General features: G+C 37.5%; 1 protein-coding gene across 2 annotated transcripts in view; it reads right to left on the bottom strand.

The window, feature by feature from the left end:
- Nucleotides 1–16,104, bottom strand: part of LOC126969887 (vacuolar protein sorting-associated protein 35) — a 35,530-nt gene that overhangs the window by 6,780 nt on the left and 12,646 nt on the right. For both annotated transcript variants that reach the window (XM_050815488.1, XM_050815487.1), the window contains exons 10-14: nucleotides 13,534–13,753; nucleotides 10,653–10,762; nucleotides 5,893–6,061; nucleotides 4,774–4,871; nucleotides 1,486–1,664 (exon numbers count right to left, since the gene is read on the bottom strand). In XM_050815488.1, coding sequence (XP_050671445.1) covers nucleotides 1,486–1,664; nucleotides 4,774–4,871; nucleotides 5,893–6,061; nucleotides 10,653–10,762; nucleotides 13,534–13,753 — 776 coding nt within the window. The remainder of the gene's footprint in view (nucleotides 1–1,485; nucleotides 1,665–4,773; nucleotides 4,872–5,892; nucleotides 6,062–10,652; nucleotides 10,763–13,533; nucleotides 13,754–16,104) is intronic.

Below are 16,104 nucleotides of genomic sequence, written 5' to 3'. Positions count from 1 at the left end.
ATCATTTGTATAAATTTAATATAAATAATGCAATGCTGCAGTTGAGTTGCATTGTACGGCCATTGTACCGTACAGTCACAAAAAAAAATAACTAAGTAAAAACACAAGAGTTAATTGAGTACAATAGATGCATCGATCCACACACATCGTAAATGAATAAAGGCATTTTGACGTAACCTGAACAATTGCTCTGAACATCAGCATAGTATGCCTTTTTAAAATATGAAACCCCACGATCTACTGGAGTCCATAGCAATGGCGAAGCGAGCTCGCAAGACGATTCCACGTAATATGAATGTTTTTACTAATGTTTCATATTTTTAAATCACATTGACAAGTATTATGTCATTGATATTCCGTTCGAACCATATACGATATTACCAGTGGGAGGCTTCTTTGCAAAATATGACGGCTAGATTATGGGTATCACAACGGCGACGAGCAGGACGTTCAGTTGATGGTAATTGATACGCCCTGCCCATTACAATGCAGTAACGCTTAGGATTCTTGTGAAACCCAAAAATTCTGAGCAACACTACATTTGCGCTCGTCACCTTGAGACATACAATGTTAAGTTTCATTTGCCCAGTAATTTCACAAGCTACGTCGCCCTTCAAGGCGAAACACAATAATGCTTACACATTACTGCTTCAAGGCAACTGAACGTCCTGCTCGTCTCGTCCCTTAATTTACCCTACCCCGCCGTTTTGTGCCCTTTCAAGATCACATTTTGAGGGGGACTGCGGTTGAAAAAGAGTCAAGATAGTATTTGACATAGTTTTCATTATGAAGTTTAGCGCCATCTGTTATCTCTAGTAAACACTAAATCAAATTATGCCACGCTCGTATATTCCAAGTTCGAAGTATCTATTTGTATATTTTTAAGAAAAAACTTAAACACTGGTAAAGTGAGCGACTATTTTATACGATAAATGAATTTCTGAACGCGAGTAATGTCAAAACATAAAATGTGAAACGTTTTGTTAATAATTAATTAGACAATATTTATTATTATTATGTTAGTCTGTTATTATTTTATTATTGCGTGAGTCTGTAATTCTGTATTATTTTTTAGTATTATGATAATTAATATTCATTGTTTATGACATGTAGACATATATCATCTAATCTTGTTAAGCGTTATTTATCTTATACTATTTACTGTATTAAATTAATTTGCATGCCTAGTTAAGCCTGGCGCAACATGTGAAACTGTAAGATTATACCAACGAAACATACCATGTTTATACGCAAATAAAGAATTTGATTGATTGATATACACACACACCCAGAGACACACACACACACACACATATACGGAGTGCACTTTTTGACCTTTCGGTTCATATTGTTAACCTTAGGATGTAAATTGGTTGCCTACAGAACAGGCTACGCCTAGTATAGGGACCAAATATAATGTAATATTATGTGATAAAGTGTCTGTATATAATAAATAAAATAAGGAAATATCTCGTGACCACTCACCGAAACAATTAATCTGCTCGAAGGTGGATATGATGAGTGTGATAGCGGCCAACTGCGCCTTGCTGTCCGATATTTCGTCCTCGTACAGCGAGAACGCCTGTGACATGTACTCGTAGGCTATCGGCTCGTGGTTCGCGAACCCAAGCTCGCTGATGGCCAGCGCGCCTTGCAAATACAATCTATCAAGTAGAAACAGGGGGAAGCTGTAGAACTTTGAATAATTTGAATAGGTATTTACTTATAAATTCTATTTATTAGTATTTCACTGTTTTAAATAAAATTACCTATTTTGTAAGTATTATTAGTTATTTTTTACGACATAAGGACCGCGTTTAGCGGGAAGATCCTCCTCCATTAATTTCCACTCGTTCCTGTCTCTTACAATTCTTGTCCACATCTTTCCTGCTGTTTCTACTATGTCATCGCTCCATCTCTTATTAGGCCTGCCTTGATTTCTTTTCCTATTTATAGGTTACCAGTTCGTTACTACTTTGGACTATCTTTCGTCTTCTGTTCTTTGTATAATATGTCCAGCCCATTTCCATTTTAAACGAAGAAAAGATAAGGCTACATCTTTTGTTTTGATTTTCTTTCTTATTGTGATAGTATTATTTTGTCTCTTAGTCTTAGCCCCATATAACTTGTCTCAATTCCTCTCTGACAAACTTTAATTTTTTCTAAGTTTCTATTGGTTAGACACATTGTACACACAGTATTTCACTATGATAATTTTCACTGTGTTGATGTTGTCGAGTAATGTAGTGCCTTCACTTCTAGTCTGAATTAAATATGTGTTCACAACACTGACCTCTACTATTTACCACTGGAGTGGCGGCTGTCAATGTGCTTTTGTGCCTGTTTGATAGTCGCCATTTTGGCGCTGTTGGCCATGTAGCGAGAGTCTGCGGTACTAAAACTAGTGATGACAACCTCAGCAAACATCGATGGATAGTGGGAAACTATTTACAAAAAAAATGTATGCTTTATTACGTTGATTCCCGAGGGCCTACCATCAACTTTTAATAAGCGATGCGATTCCGATGCAGTTCAGTTTAGGTTAGGTACCTAAACTGAATCGCTAAAATTCGTACCATGAAGTGTCTTTTTCTGAATGGCGTTTGGATCGCTTATGAAGAATGAACGAAATAAATTTGTCTGTGGTCCGCGGTGCGAGAAAGAGATGACGCTCTACAGTCGTTGCATAAGTTTGTCTCTCTTACTCGAACCATATGCGTTGCGTTTCGAAACCTAAACGATGTGATTTTACCGATTTTTTTGGGTAGAAAATATTAAAAATACATTTTAAAATTACTTATTAAATAATAGTAATATAAATAAATATAGTTCTTTGAATTACAAATTAAATGTTTTCTTAGGTGTTTTCGTAAAAATAACAAGTTATGAACTCACCTCCATTGATGTTTGATTTGGCAGGAGCAAAGAGTACATTTTTTTTTCGATCTTCCGATTTTTTACATTCAATTGACATCATTGCGATTTAATCAGTCGATTTGACGTCAACCTAAATTAGATAACGTCGTGGTACGAAATAGCAAAGCAGTTCATTTTAGGTTGTCAATTAATCGCAATAAGAGTTCATGGTAGGCCCGCTGGAGTATAAATAACACGGAAGACCAACGAAATTAATTCAATATGCAAAAATACTACATTGTACTGTACGCTTCCCTCGCAGCCATTTGTATCTTACGTCAAAATTAGTTCTCTGGACGCTCACGAGTGGCGCTTCAAATAGGCACAAAAAACTTGCTGTCCAAACTAAGGAACAGCTTGTCCAGTGGTATTTATACAGTTCAGTGGTTTACAATCATTGTCACTGTCATGATAATGACAATGACATTAAATGTTATATAAAAAAATGCACAACACAACGCGAAATGCAGTTCTAATTGGCCATCGGTTGGGAGCGGACGCCTCGAGTGTAATCCTACTTACTGAAGAACTTAATTATCCAAAACATACACGTTCTATAGATACATTCTATATCCCTGCTCGTAGAACTAATTATAGTAGCAATTCTTTTATTATAAGAGCATGCAACACTTATAATAATAATTATAGTCACTTAGACATTTTTCATAGCAGCTATAGAAATTTTACTAAAAAAATTAAAGAATATCTTAAACATCCTTAAAATATGTCCAACCGATAAATTTGATAAATTTTGTTTCATTTGTATTTTTGTGTACTTTTTTCGCCTTATGTTTATATTTTGTATTATATTCACTCCTACTTTGTTTATATTTAAGTGGAAACTTTGTTGGCTTGTGTAATATGAATTATGTGTTACAATGTGTATATAACTTAAGCTGTTTGTTTTCCAATAAATAAATATATATATAAATAAATAAACAGTTGTTTCACCCGTGACCAAGCGTGATACATTACAATTTATACGTCTAGATAGGGCTCTAAAGAGGGCCTCTTGCTGCTAGACAACCGATGAAAACAGGCCAGGTTCTTTTACTTTAGTGTGCAGGCGATATACAAATAATTCTGACAATGACAAACAATATAACAACATAGCGGGCGCGGGTTATTTAATTCATATAGCAAAACAATGTTTGCCTGTTCACCACTAGTAGATTATAAATGATCAACTTAAACTTAGTTTATATTTCAAAACAATGTTTGCCTGTTCACCACTAGTAGATTATAAATGATCAACTTAAACTTAGTTTATATTTCAAAACAATGTTTGCCTGTTCACCACTAGTAGAATATAAATGATCAACTTAAACTTAGTTTATATTTCAAAACAATGTTTGCCTGTTCACCACTAGTAGAATATAAATGATCAACTTAAACTTAGTTTATATTTCAAAACAATGTTTGCCTGTTCACCACTAGTAGATTATAAATGATCAACTTAAACTTAGTTTATATTTCAAAACAATGTTTGCCTGTTCACCACTAGTAGAATATAAATGATCAACTTAAACTTAGTTTATATTTCAAAACAATGTTTGCCTGTTCACCACTAGTAGAATATAAATGATCAACTTAAACTTAGTTTATATTTCAAAACAATGTTTGCCTGTTCACCACTAGTAGATTATAAATGATCAACTTAAACTTAGTTTATATTTCAAAACAATGTTTGCCTGTTCACCACTAGTAGATTATAAATGATCAACTTAAACTTAGTTTATATTTCAAAACAATGTTTGCCTGTTCACCACTAGTAGAATATAAATGATCAACTTAAACTTAGTTTATATTTCAAAACAATGTTTGCCTGGTCACCACTAGTAGAATATAAATGATCACCTTAATGGCAGTTCAGCCAGTTCCGCTTTCACCAGCAGGCTGATCGTCTGATGACAAAACTGGAATAGCTTCTGGCATTTCTTCTCCCACATCGAGTCCTTTAAACAGAATAACGACATGATTTACTCGATACAATATAATCATAAAAGTAAATAGTGTATATTAAAAAGAGTATATAATATATTATTATATAATATATTATTATATAATATAGAATTAGAAGACTAGTGCCATTGCTAATATTAAAATTTAAAAGTAAAATTTGAAAAACAACAAAATTTTATGAACGATGCGGGACTCGAACCCACGTCCTCCGGCGGTCCGTGCTGGTGCTCTAAACAACTGAGCTAACCGTTCGAGTGAGGTCTCTTTATAAAATCTTGTATGCAAAATTTTATTTGAACTTTTATTGTTTTTCAAATTTTATTTGTGTATTAATCCTAGAAGTGAGGGTTATCACTTTAAAAACATAACAAATTAAATTTAAAAGTGTATCACTATAAAAAAATAACAAATTGTTTAGATTTGAAAGAGCGACAGATCGAGTCAATTTCTTGGCTCAGTGGAAGAGTGCTCACACGGAACGCGAGAGGTGGCGAGTTCGAGTCCCGCATCGTTCATAAATTTTGGTAACAAATTTAATTGCACATAAGTTAATAAATACCGTAAGGCATAAAATATACATACTGTTCGCGATGAACAAAAGAAAGATTGATATCTTCTTAAAGATATTATTTATTATAAAGGCCGGCAACGCTCCTGTGATTCCTCTGGTGTTGCAAGAGATTGTGGGCGGCGGTGATCACTTAACAACAGGTGACCCGTACGCTCGTCTGTCCTCCTATTCCATAAAAAAAAAGATGTATAATCGTCTGTCTTAACAGGATTACAATTATCTTTATGGTTTCTTGTGTAGTTCAGGTGTCGTATGCAACTAGTTGAAGTAGATTAGAATGAATGAATGAATGTTGTATTTGACAGATAGATGAAGGATGAAGTATTGACAGAGTGGGTAAATTGAGTAAATAATTGTTTGATAGGTTTAGGTGTATGGCTGGATATAATAATTAAATTAAATTAAATCCAGTCGACGATAGGAAACCTGGCGTCGACACATACCTCCTCCTTGAGGTCCTTGTACGCAAAAGCCAGTTGGTACGCTTTGAAGACGACCGGCGGTAAGGTGTGTTGGATGCGTTTCGCGCCGCCGCTCTGAAGAGCTTTTCGCGTCGCGTTCAATATCTGATACTGTTGCTGCGCGACGTCCGACTTGAAGTGATGAATCAGTCTGTCAACAATATACAATAAGGCTAGGTTGCATTACATTGGCTGTTGTAATTAAAGTTAAATTTAACGTTAACACTTAGATCTAGTCTAGATCATAGGTTCTCAACGTGGGCGATAACGCGCCCTTGTGGGCGTTTGAGACTTTCGGGGGGGGGCAGTAGAAGACCTAGAGAAAATTAGGGGGCATTCATGGGGCGTGGGTAGATTAAAAAATATAGTCTAAAAAGGCAAAAGAATACTCTAGAAAAAAACAAATTCTCAAAGTGGGCGGTGAGCAAAATAAGGTTGAGAAACTATGATCTACATCATTCGTTCATAACCGGTAGTCCACCGAGCACTGGTGGTCCCTGCAAGTATCCCAAGTGGTCCGCGGAGCCATCCTAATATGTAAGATAATTTAATTGACGAAAACAGAAAACAGAATATGATGATGATTATGATATAATAAAAATTTTAACAAAAATAAACCGACTTCAACAACACTATTCCAAAACAATAGATATATAATATGCACTAAAAAGTATAAAAATAATTGCGTATTTTTATACAATCTAATTAATTAATCTAATTCTAGTTACGATTATTGTTATTTTTAAAAGAAAATTAAAATACTGAGGGCTCTCTTTAATTTTATGCGTGATTCATAGATGAATTAGAACAATCCTCGATTTATTTACATTTACCTAAAGTTTTATTAACTAGAAACTAATTAACCAACTTGGTGGACAGAACTTTTTGAGTTAAACTCTATTTTGAGCAATGCACGCACACTAGCACAGTGTCATACAGATCGCGAGTGCAAGACGTAGCTTGTCACGCACACTAAACTAATATTCCTGGCCTGTTTTCATCGGTTGTCTAAGAGCAAGAGACTATCTAGACCAGGGGTGCTCAAGCGGTCGATCGCGATCGACAGGTCGGTCTGGAGAAAAATTCCGATATAGAACTATTCACAGATTTTCTTTTAGGTAAACAAAATCGGTAATTACGTACCATCTTATAAAAAGTATGCTCAGGACATGCAGTGTCATGCAGGTTGAACATCCAAAGTCGCTCTTTAGTTAAGTTTAGACACTTGAACTCATTTGTTTTGTAAGAGCCAATAAACTCGCAATTTTGAATAATATTGAGTTTTTTCATTGACATTTTAGATCAGACCTGCGCTTACCTTCACTAAAAAAATGAATATTATTGTGACCAAAACTAATATCTATGTCATCGTGACAATCTACCTAGATGACAATCCTTCATCACACATACATTGAAGCCTCTCAGAGTCGATCGATCGTAGTCTAACAATTTTTGAGGGAGATCGCCAGCAGTCCAAGGTTGAGCACCCCTGATCTGGACGTATAATTAATTATGACACATACTTGAAGCCTCTCAGAGTCGATTGATCGTAGTCTAACAATTTTGAGGTAGATCGCCAGCAGTTCAAGGTTGAGCACACCTGATCTGGACGTATAAATTATGACACATACTTGAAGCCTCTCAGAGTCGATTGATCGTAGTCTAACAATTTTGAGGTAGATCGCCAGCAGTTCAAGGTTGAGCACCTCTGATCTAGACGTATAAATTATCACACATTCCTACTTGAAGCCTCTCAGAGTCGATTGATCGTAGTCTAACAATTTTGAGGGAGATCGCCAGCAGTTCAAGGTTGAGCACCTCTGATCTAGACGTATAAATTATCACACATTCCTACTTGAAGCCTCTCAGAGTCGATTAATCGTAGTCTAACAATTTTGAGGGAGATCGCCAGCAGTTCAAGGTTGAGCACCTCTGATCTAGACGTATAAATTATCACACATTCCTACTTGAAGCCTCTCAGAGTCGATTGATCGTAGTCTAACAATTTTGAGGGAGATCGCCAGCAGTTCAAGGTTGAGCACCTCTGATCTAGACGTATAAATTATCACACATTCCTACTTGAAGCCTCTCAGAGTCGATTGATCGTAGTCTAACAATTTTGAGGGAGATCGCCAGCAGTTCAAGGTTGAGCACCTCTGATCTAGACGTATAAATTATCACACATTCCTACTTGAAGCCTCTCAGAGTCGATTGATCGTAGTCTAACAATTTTGAGGTAGATCGCCAGCAGTTCAAGGTTGAGCACCTCTGATCTAGACGTATAAATTATCACACATTCCTACTTGAAGCCTCTCAGAGTCGATAGATCGTAGTCTAACAATTTTGAGGGAGACCGCCAGCAGTTCAAGGTTGAGCACCCCTGATGCACGATGTCAAACAGAGAGCGAATGCGAGAAGCGAAGCATGAGCGAAGCGCGACGCTTGTGTTTATTTACAAAGCATTTTTTTATGAAAATAAGGGACGAGACGAGCAGCACGTTCAGCTGGTGGTATTTGATACACCCTGCCCATTAAAATGCAGTGCCGCTCAAGATTCTTGATAACTCGTAACATTACATGACGTTAAGTCTCATTTTCCCAGTAATTTCACTAGCTATGGCGCCCTTCAGACCGAAACACAATAATGCTTACACAATACTGTCCCGCAACTCTTCGCTTTCGGTTTGTTGTGCCTACTTTGAACTTTGACGTCTCCGCTTCGGTTCGCATTCATGTTTGACAATACCTTTATTAAAACGATTCGCTTTGTACAGTTTCGACCACGCTTGGAATGCACTCCTTAGTATTTTGATTATTTAACCACTAACACACGGACGAGTAAAAAAAGAAGGACTCCACGCCGTGATATTAGCAAGTGAAGCACCTTAATGCTAGTGTGTGTGCGGTTACGAGGGATATCACTTACACAAATTTTTCTCGCTTAAATAGTCATATATGGCCACAAATACTTTTATAGTATCGTTTTTACACTTTTTCACAACGCATGACGGCATTTTTAAAATATTTTAATACGACGCAAACTGATCTGTCAGACGATGGCAAATCTCATAATGGCGGCCGATCGGCTTGTATTAGTGTAAATGTGTGATCGTGGGGCTATATATTTACTCGTTTACCGGCTTGTTATGGTGCTCCACTGTTATGTATGGTGACACGGAGTCCTTCTTTTTTTACTCGTCCCTACACTAACGCAAAAATTTATTAGTAGGTCTCTTGTGGGGCGATGTATATGCTTTTACAACAAGATTCCAGAAAATGTTCAAAACAAAAGTATTACGCTATTCAAAAGAATTTGTTAAAAAACGTTTGTGTGGTAAAGGTTACTATAACATAAATGACTTTCTTAATGATACCACAGATTGGGAATGGAAAGGGCGACCGCCCTCGAGCTATTAAATAATAAGTTTAATTGTAGAATATTACTTTGTAAACATATTGTTTTGATGAAAAAAAAACCGCTGAGTTTTTTGCGCCCATTCTGCTCAAGTCTGAGGCATTCGTTTTGGAATGGGTGGTTGTTTTTGACTTCCAATAAGTGATGTCCATCCTTTTGAATAAAAATATTTGAATTTGAATTTAACGTAAAAATTGCCAAATCAAAATTGATCACGCATTATCATCGGGTTGTCAGATTGTCTATCATCATCAGGCGGAAGATGTCCACTGCTGGACATAGGCCTATATTGTCTTTACGCTATTATATTTATAAGACTTCTGCTTGATCACCAAGCCAACAGCAGAATCTTAAAATTGACAGTACAAACTGTACAAGACGTCGAGCTCAAAAATGCACTTGTGACCACATTAAAAGAGTTAACGCAATGAGATATCTTGGAATAGTCGCAGACGAAACATTAAGTTTCAGAGATCACGTTGCTGCTGTCTCAACTCGTTCACGAAAATTGGTATACACCATTAAATTGCTTCGAGAGTCCGCTGAGATTTCATTATTAAAAAGCATCTATTTAGCTCTCGGACAATCAATCATAAATTACTGCATTCTAACCTGGGGAGGTAAAAATTCCACCAACTTCATAAAATTGGAAAGAGTGTAAAGAGCTATGGTAAAAGTCGCTTTGAGGAAACCGATTAGATACCCAACGAATGATTTGTACAGCGACGCTCAGGTACTCAGCGTTCGAAAGCTGTACCTGATAAGAGTGGCGATGCATGTCCACAAAACAGCTCTGAACTCAAAACAGTACAATACATTGCTTTAAAACTGAGTTTACAAATTGCTTGTTACTACTGTCAAAACTGCATTTGCATGTCGCTTTCCAACCTTTTTGTACCCCCGGATTTAAAATAAACTGGTCCAGCTATGTAAATTTAAAGAACACTCCATCTACAAGGCTAAAGAGCTTCTATCAAAATTTTTAATACAACTATCCTATATGGAAACTGAAAATCTTCTTAAGGTACAATCCTAAAAAATACATACACACAATACACACACATTCACCTACATATACACACAATTAATACTTCTATAGTTATTACTATTAGTTTATTTCTTTATATGATTAGTAAAATTTTAGTAATCATCTTGTTGTCACTAGCCGCTTGTATATCTTTATTGTCTGTGAATTCTACTATTTCCCCCATGAGACACGCAACGCCTAGTGGGGGTCAGTATAAAATGTTAATTTGTACATGAAAAGTGCGAAATAAATGATTTTGTTTTTGTATTTTGTACATTCTAAGTGTATGGTGGCTGTTACCTTGCGAGTAACCCCTGCTCCTCCATAAAGTCCTCAGGATCAGGCTCTCCACTCGGCTGGTCAGGTTGATCTTTCACCAGCACGTCTACCATCGATAGTACAGCTTCAGCCTGGTGACAAGAAATTAGTGTTCATCATCATTATCAGCCGGAAGATGTCCACTACTGGACTAAAATCTCTCCCAAAGGTCCTGCGCTGACCTCATCTAACGTATTTCGGCGATCTTGACCAAGACCATCGGCCCATCTTGTGGGAGGCCTACCTTTACTGCCCCACCGGCGATCTGTCCGTCGAATTATGTACCCTGCCCACTGTCAATTCAGTTTCGCATTCATTTCAGTTATATTGGTGACGTTGGAATTTCCTACGGATCTCCTCATTCCTGATTCGATCTCGTAGGGAAACTCCGAGCATAGTTCTCTCCATTGAAATAAGTGTAATGTTAACTTTAACTAACTTTATAAAAGTGTTAACATTCGTGCGCGTAAGAAGTTTAACTTGTTTGACACAGCAAAACAAATATAACTAAAAAATAAAAATAATATAAAAGGGATTAATAATAATGATTTTTTTTTATATGAGAGGGGGCAAATGGGCAAGAGGCTCACGGGATGGGGAGAGGTGAGGCAACCGCCCATGGACATCCGCAACAACAGGTGTGTCAAGAAATGCGTTGCCGGCCTTTAAGGTGGGAGTATGCTTTTTTCTTGAAGGTCCCTAAGTCGTATCTGTTCGGGAAGACCGCTGCCGGTAGTTGATTCCACAAAGTGGCTGTGCGAGGCAAGAAATTTCGAACAAAACGCGCGGTGAAAATTATGAGTATAATTTTAATAAAGCGTTTCCAAATTTGAATATAAAATATTTGTATACATTAAACATAAATTATAATATTTTAATTGTTATAGAAGCGTTATAGAAGCACTTGATTATTGACATTATGATTGTCACTAAAACCAGACCTGTAAGAAATGGGGACGATTGACAATCTACCGTTTAATTATTGTAATATCACGGCTTTGACAATATACCTACGACATAAACAACCTTTGTGGTAGTGGTAGCATATCCAAAATTTTAGAACTATTAATAAACCAAATATTTAAAAACAAACGATATTAATCTGACTTACACATTTGCCTTACTGTCGATAGATGGTGCTATTCGCAACAAATGCAATGCGATTTTCAAGGAACTTATTTCCGCATACAAAACCACGTGCTTGCTTTTTTATGGAAAAAGAGGACGAAGGAGCGTACGGGTCACCTGGTGTTAAGTGATCACCGCTGCCCACATTCTCTTGCAACACCAGAGGAATCACAAGAGCGTTGCCGGCATTTAAGGAAGGTGCACGCGCTTTTTTTGAAGGTACCCATGTCGTATCTTCCCGGAAACAACGCACAAGGAAGCTCATTCCACAGCTTTGTAATACGTGGAAGAAAGCTCCTTGAAAACCGCACTGTGGAGGACCGCCACACATCCAGATGGTGGGGATGATATCCTAACTTGTGGCGTGTCGTGCAAAAGTGGAATTCGGCGGCAGGAATCAGGTGAAACAGTTCTTCGGAACACTCCCCGTCATAAATGCGGTAGAAGTGGTCCAGCCTTTCACAGAGCTTTTGTGCGGTGTATCTAGGACGATACGATATGGGTACCTTCAAAAGCAGCGCGTACACCTTTCTAAAAGGCCGGCAACGCTCCTGTGATTCCTCTGGTGTTGCAAGAGAATGTGGGCGGCGGTGATCACTTAACATCAGGTGACCCGTGCGCTCTTTTGCCCTCCTCTTCCATAAAAAAATGCTCCGCCATATTGTTATTAGTTATAAAGTCTATATACGCGTAGCTCCAGAATCTTAATTATTCTGTGTTGACCCGATAATGAATTTTCTGTTGTCACATCTAGTAACTCGTTATCTATGAACCAGTGGGAGGCTCCCTTGCATAGGATGCCGGCTAGACTATGGGTAACACAACGGCGCCTATTTCTGCCGTAAAGCAGTAATGTGTAAGCATTATAATTGTGTTTCGGTCTGAAGGGCGCCGTAGCTAGTGAAATTACTGGGCAAATGAGACGTAACATCTAATGTTTCAAGGTGACGAGCGCAATTGAAGTGCCCCTCAGAAGTTTTGGCTTTCTCAAGAATCCTGAGCGGTACTGCATTGTAATGGGCAGCGCGTATCAATTACCATCAGCTGTTTCGCTCGTCACGTCCCTTAGTGTCATAAAAAAATAAAGAAAATCTATGTAATCTTGTGTAGTGAGTAGTGACACAACCGTGTCTCGCGTCGACTGCAGTTGACGTCGACCGTCCCGCGTCGACCCTACTACTTACTAGTATTATAATTTTTTATAAAATATTATAATATGTAGTAGAAACTTATATAAGCCATACTTACCTAATTATTTAAATAATAAAACTTTCGTGAGACATAATTTATTTATTTATTAATACGGCTTTACTCACGTTTCATCATTGTGGGTACCGACTAGTTTTGGACCATTCGGAGGTCCTTCATCAGGGTGATTGTAGTGGGTTCGCGATAACGTCCCGTCTCTTACTGCGGACTTGGGCTCATAGTGTGCGACTGGATAGGCGTGTGGTGACGACGAGCACGGTATCACTGACACTGTGTCACTATTGGTGTCCACGGGTGCATAAAAATGTACTCACAATGTCCACTACGTGATCATCGGCATTATGGGTCTTATTGTGTGACGCGTTTAATAACACGGGTTTCCAAGATGGCAGAGCCGAACTGTTGTCTCTATTAAACTAACGTATTATATTTAACCCACTTTTTATAACGACGCTGGAATTTGGAAGTTCATATTCCGCTATGGAACAATAAATGTCTTATACCAGAATGACACGACAAAACTTACATCTTCCGGTGTAGACACAGTCGTGTCGCTCTCGATGACATCATTCACCAGGTGCAAGGATATCATCACCCTGCCCGGGTGGTTCAGACGGTTGATGAGAGGCGAGTAGTGCTCCAACTGTATCAGCGTCAGGATATTCTTGTAGTGATCCGCGGGTAGTTTGAGAATCTTCATCAGCTCTTTGAACACAGCTGTGTTGTGTTCCAAATGTGATTTGCCACTAAAATATAAAATTTTAAATTATAACTCCGATTTGCTTAATGATCTCATGAGATAGAGAGACTTTGAAGATCGTAGACTGCAAGCGAATCCGACGCGTTTCTTAGTTTAGTTTAGTCTTAGTTATTTTAAGAAATTGTGGTTTGTATTTCAGTTTTCAAGTCACAAACTTATTGTTGCGGCTTCAAAACAATCCCTAAAACTTGTCCTAACCTAAAACATTCCTTTTTTTATGGAATAGGAGGACAAACGAGCGTACGGGTCACCTGGTGTTAAGTGATAACCGCCGCCCACATTCTCTTGCAACACCAGAGGAATCACAAGAGCGTTGCCAGCCTTTAAGGAAGGTGTACGCGCTTTCTTTGAAGGTACCCATGTCGTATCGTCCCGGAAACACCGCACAAGGAAGCTCATTCCACAGCTTTGTAGTACGCAGAAGAAAGCTCCTTGAAAACCGCACTGTGGACGACCGCCACACATCCAGATGGTGGGGATGATATTTTAACTTGTGGCGAGTCGTGCGAAGGTGGAATTCCTTTTCAAACTTTCCCTCCTCCTTATGCACAACCATGATGTGCGCCATCTATCTGGCAAACTAAAAAACTATAAATGGCCGCGTGTGCAATCGCATCGTCGCTCGTGCAAAATAAATAAAATTAAGCTTAAGATCGATCTAGGGCCTGCAAAACTATGTACTAACAAAGTTCACTGCTGTATCTACCTTCCTTGTGAGTATTCCGTTGAAAATGTTCCAGTTTTGTAGCCACTTTAGTTTGTCTATTAGAAACTAACTAGGTTTTGATATTCTATGTTTACACAAATAAAATTTGAAAATCAAAATTTTATGAACGATGCGGGACTCGAACCCACGACCTCCGGCGTTCCGTGCCGGTGCTCTAACCAACTGAGCTAACCGTTCGAGTACCGCCTCGTTATAAAATTCTGTTTGCTTTGTTGCAACTCTCAGGTTGTGGCTTCATCTACAGGATCTACTTTTTACAGGATTCTTTGTTTAGGTGACCTAGGTATCCTAAAACTCCATCCAACCTATGCACCAAATCTAAAAGCCATCATGTACCAACACTTATATTTGTAATAGGCAGGCGAAAAAAAATTTACTAAAAGTTTTCTAACGTGTGTTCCTGTTCAAATTAAATAACATGACCTGAATGATACAAATATTTGCACCTACCGGGGTTTAAACCGGGGATACCTAGCTTTTTAAGTCAGGGATATTAACCACAGGGCCATATGGGTCGACATGAAGACAATAATGAAAATAATAATATTATGTAAATTGAAAAGATAGAAACATGCTCCGCTAGCTGACAAGCAGACATAACTCTTTGGGCTTTTCTCCGACGTAGCCCCTAACACCACATCTGAAAACCGTGTTTACCCCGAGTGATATACCGTTCGTCGAATTTATCATAAGCTTTATGACTCTTTAGCAGTGTTGAAGTTCAATTCTAGTGTCTTTACGTTATCATTCATACATAGGATGGCGAGAATGGATCCACACATTAAAAAATTAAGGAAGCATCGTAGATGGTTTATATCTTAATATATATAAATTACGAGACACGTTGTTTGTGCGCGATGGACTCCTAAACTAATGAACGGATTTTAATGGGGATTATTTCATGGAGTTCAGCTTGGTCCAACTTGAGAGATAGGATAGTTTTTATTTCGATTTGGGACCCATAATTAATTTTATATTTCGATATTTGTTTTGTATGGACATATTTTCTATGAGAGAATTTAGTGAAGCACGGTTTGACAGTTCCGCTGTGAAACAATTTCATTATGACAACAGCGAGCATTTTTTACGACGTGATTCTTGATGTTTTGAAATATTATTGGCAAATTCCTATAAAACAGTATTTTTTTATTATCTACAGAACAACGTCTGTCGGGGCAGCTAGTAAATTATAAATTTAAGTTCATACGATGTATATACAAAAATTATTGAGGCGCTAAGATATGGATAAAAACAAGTCATCTTACATTATTTTGACATACCAGTCATTTTTCATATGGATGTTCCTACACCACCAAACTATCTACACCTACTCAAATCAGTAATTCAAATTAAGAATCAATAAGATTATTATCGTTTTTTGATACTAAAATCAGTAGGTAAGTATCTTTAAAAATTCGATACCTTCTTGAAAAAAGAATGAATTCTGAATCCACAATTATTAGCTGCTGGCCCAACCTTCCACATATATATTATATTATCTTTTAGCAGACAGTAATTAGGCACAGACATAATCTGGTACAATTTATTGATTGAACAATAGATATTGAATAACCCCCTTATTCATAATAGTCTGCTAACTTAAAGCATTG

Source organism: Leptidea sinapis, chromosome 19 (genome assembly GCF_905404315.1).
Source record: "Leptidea sinapis chromosome 19, ilLepSina1.1, whole genome shotgun sequence".
Taxonomy (NCBI): Eukaryota; Metazoa; Arthropoda; class Insecta; order Lepidoptera; family Pieridae; genus Leptidea; species Leptidea sinapis.
The sequence above is the reverse complement of the archived record's forward strand: the minus strand, read 5'-3'. Positions and strand labels throughout refer to the sequence as shown.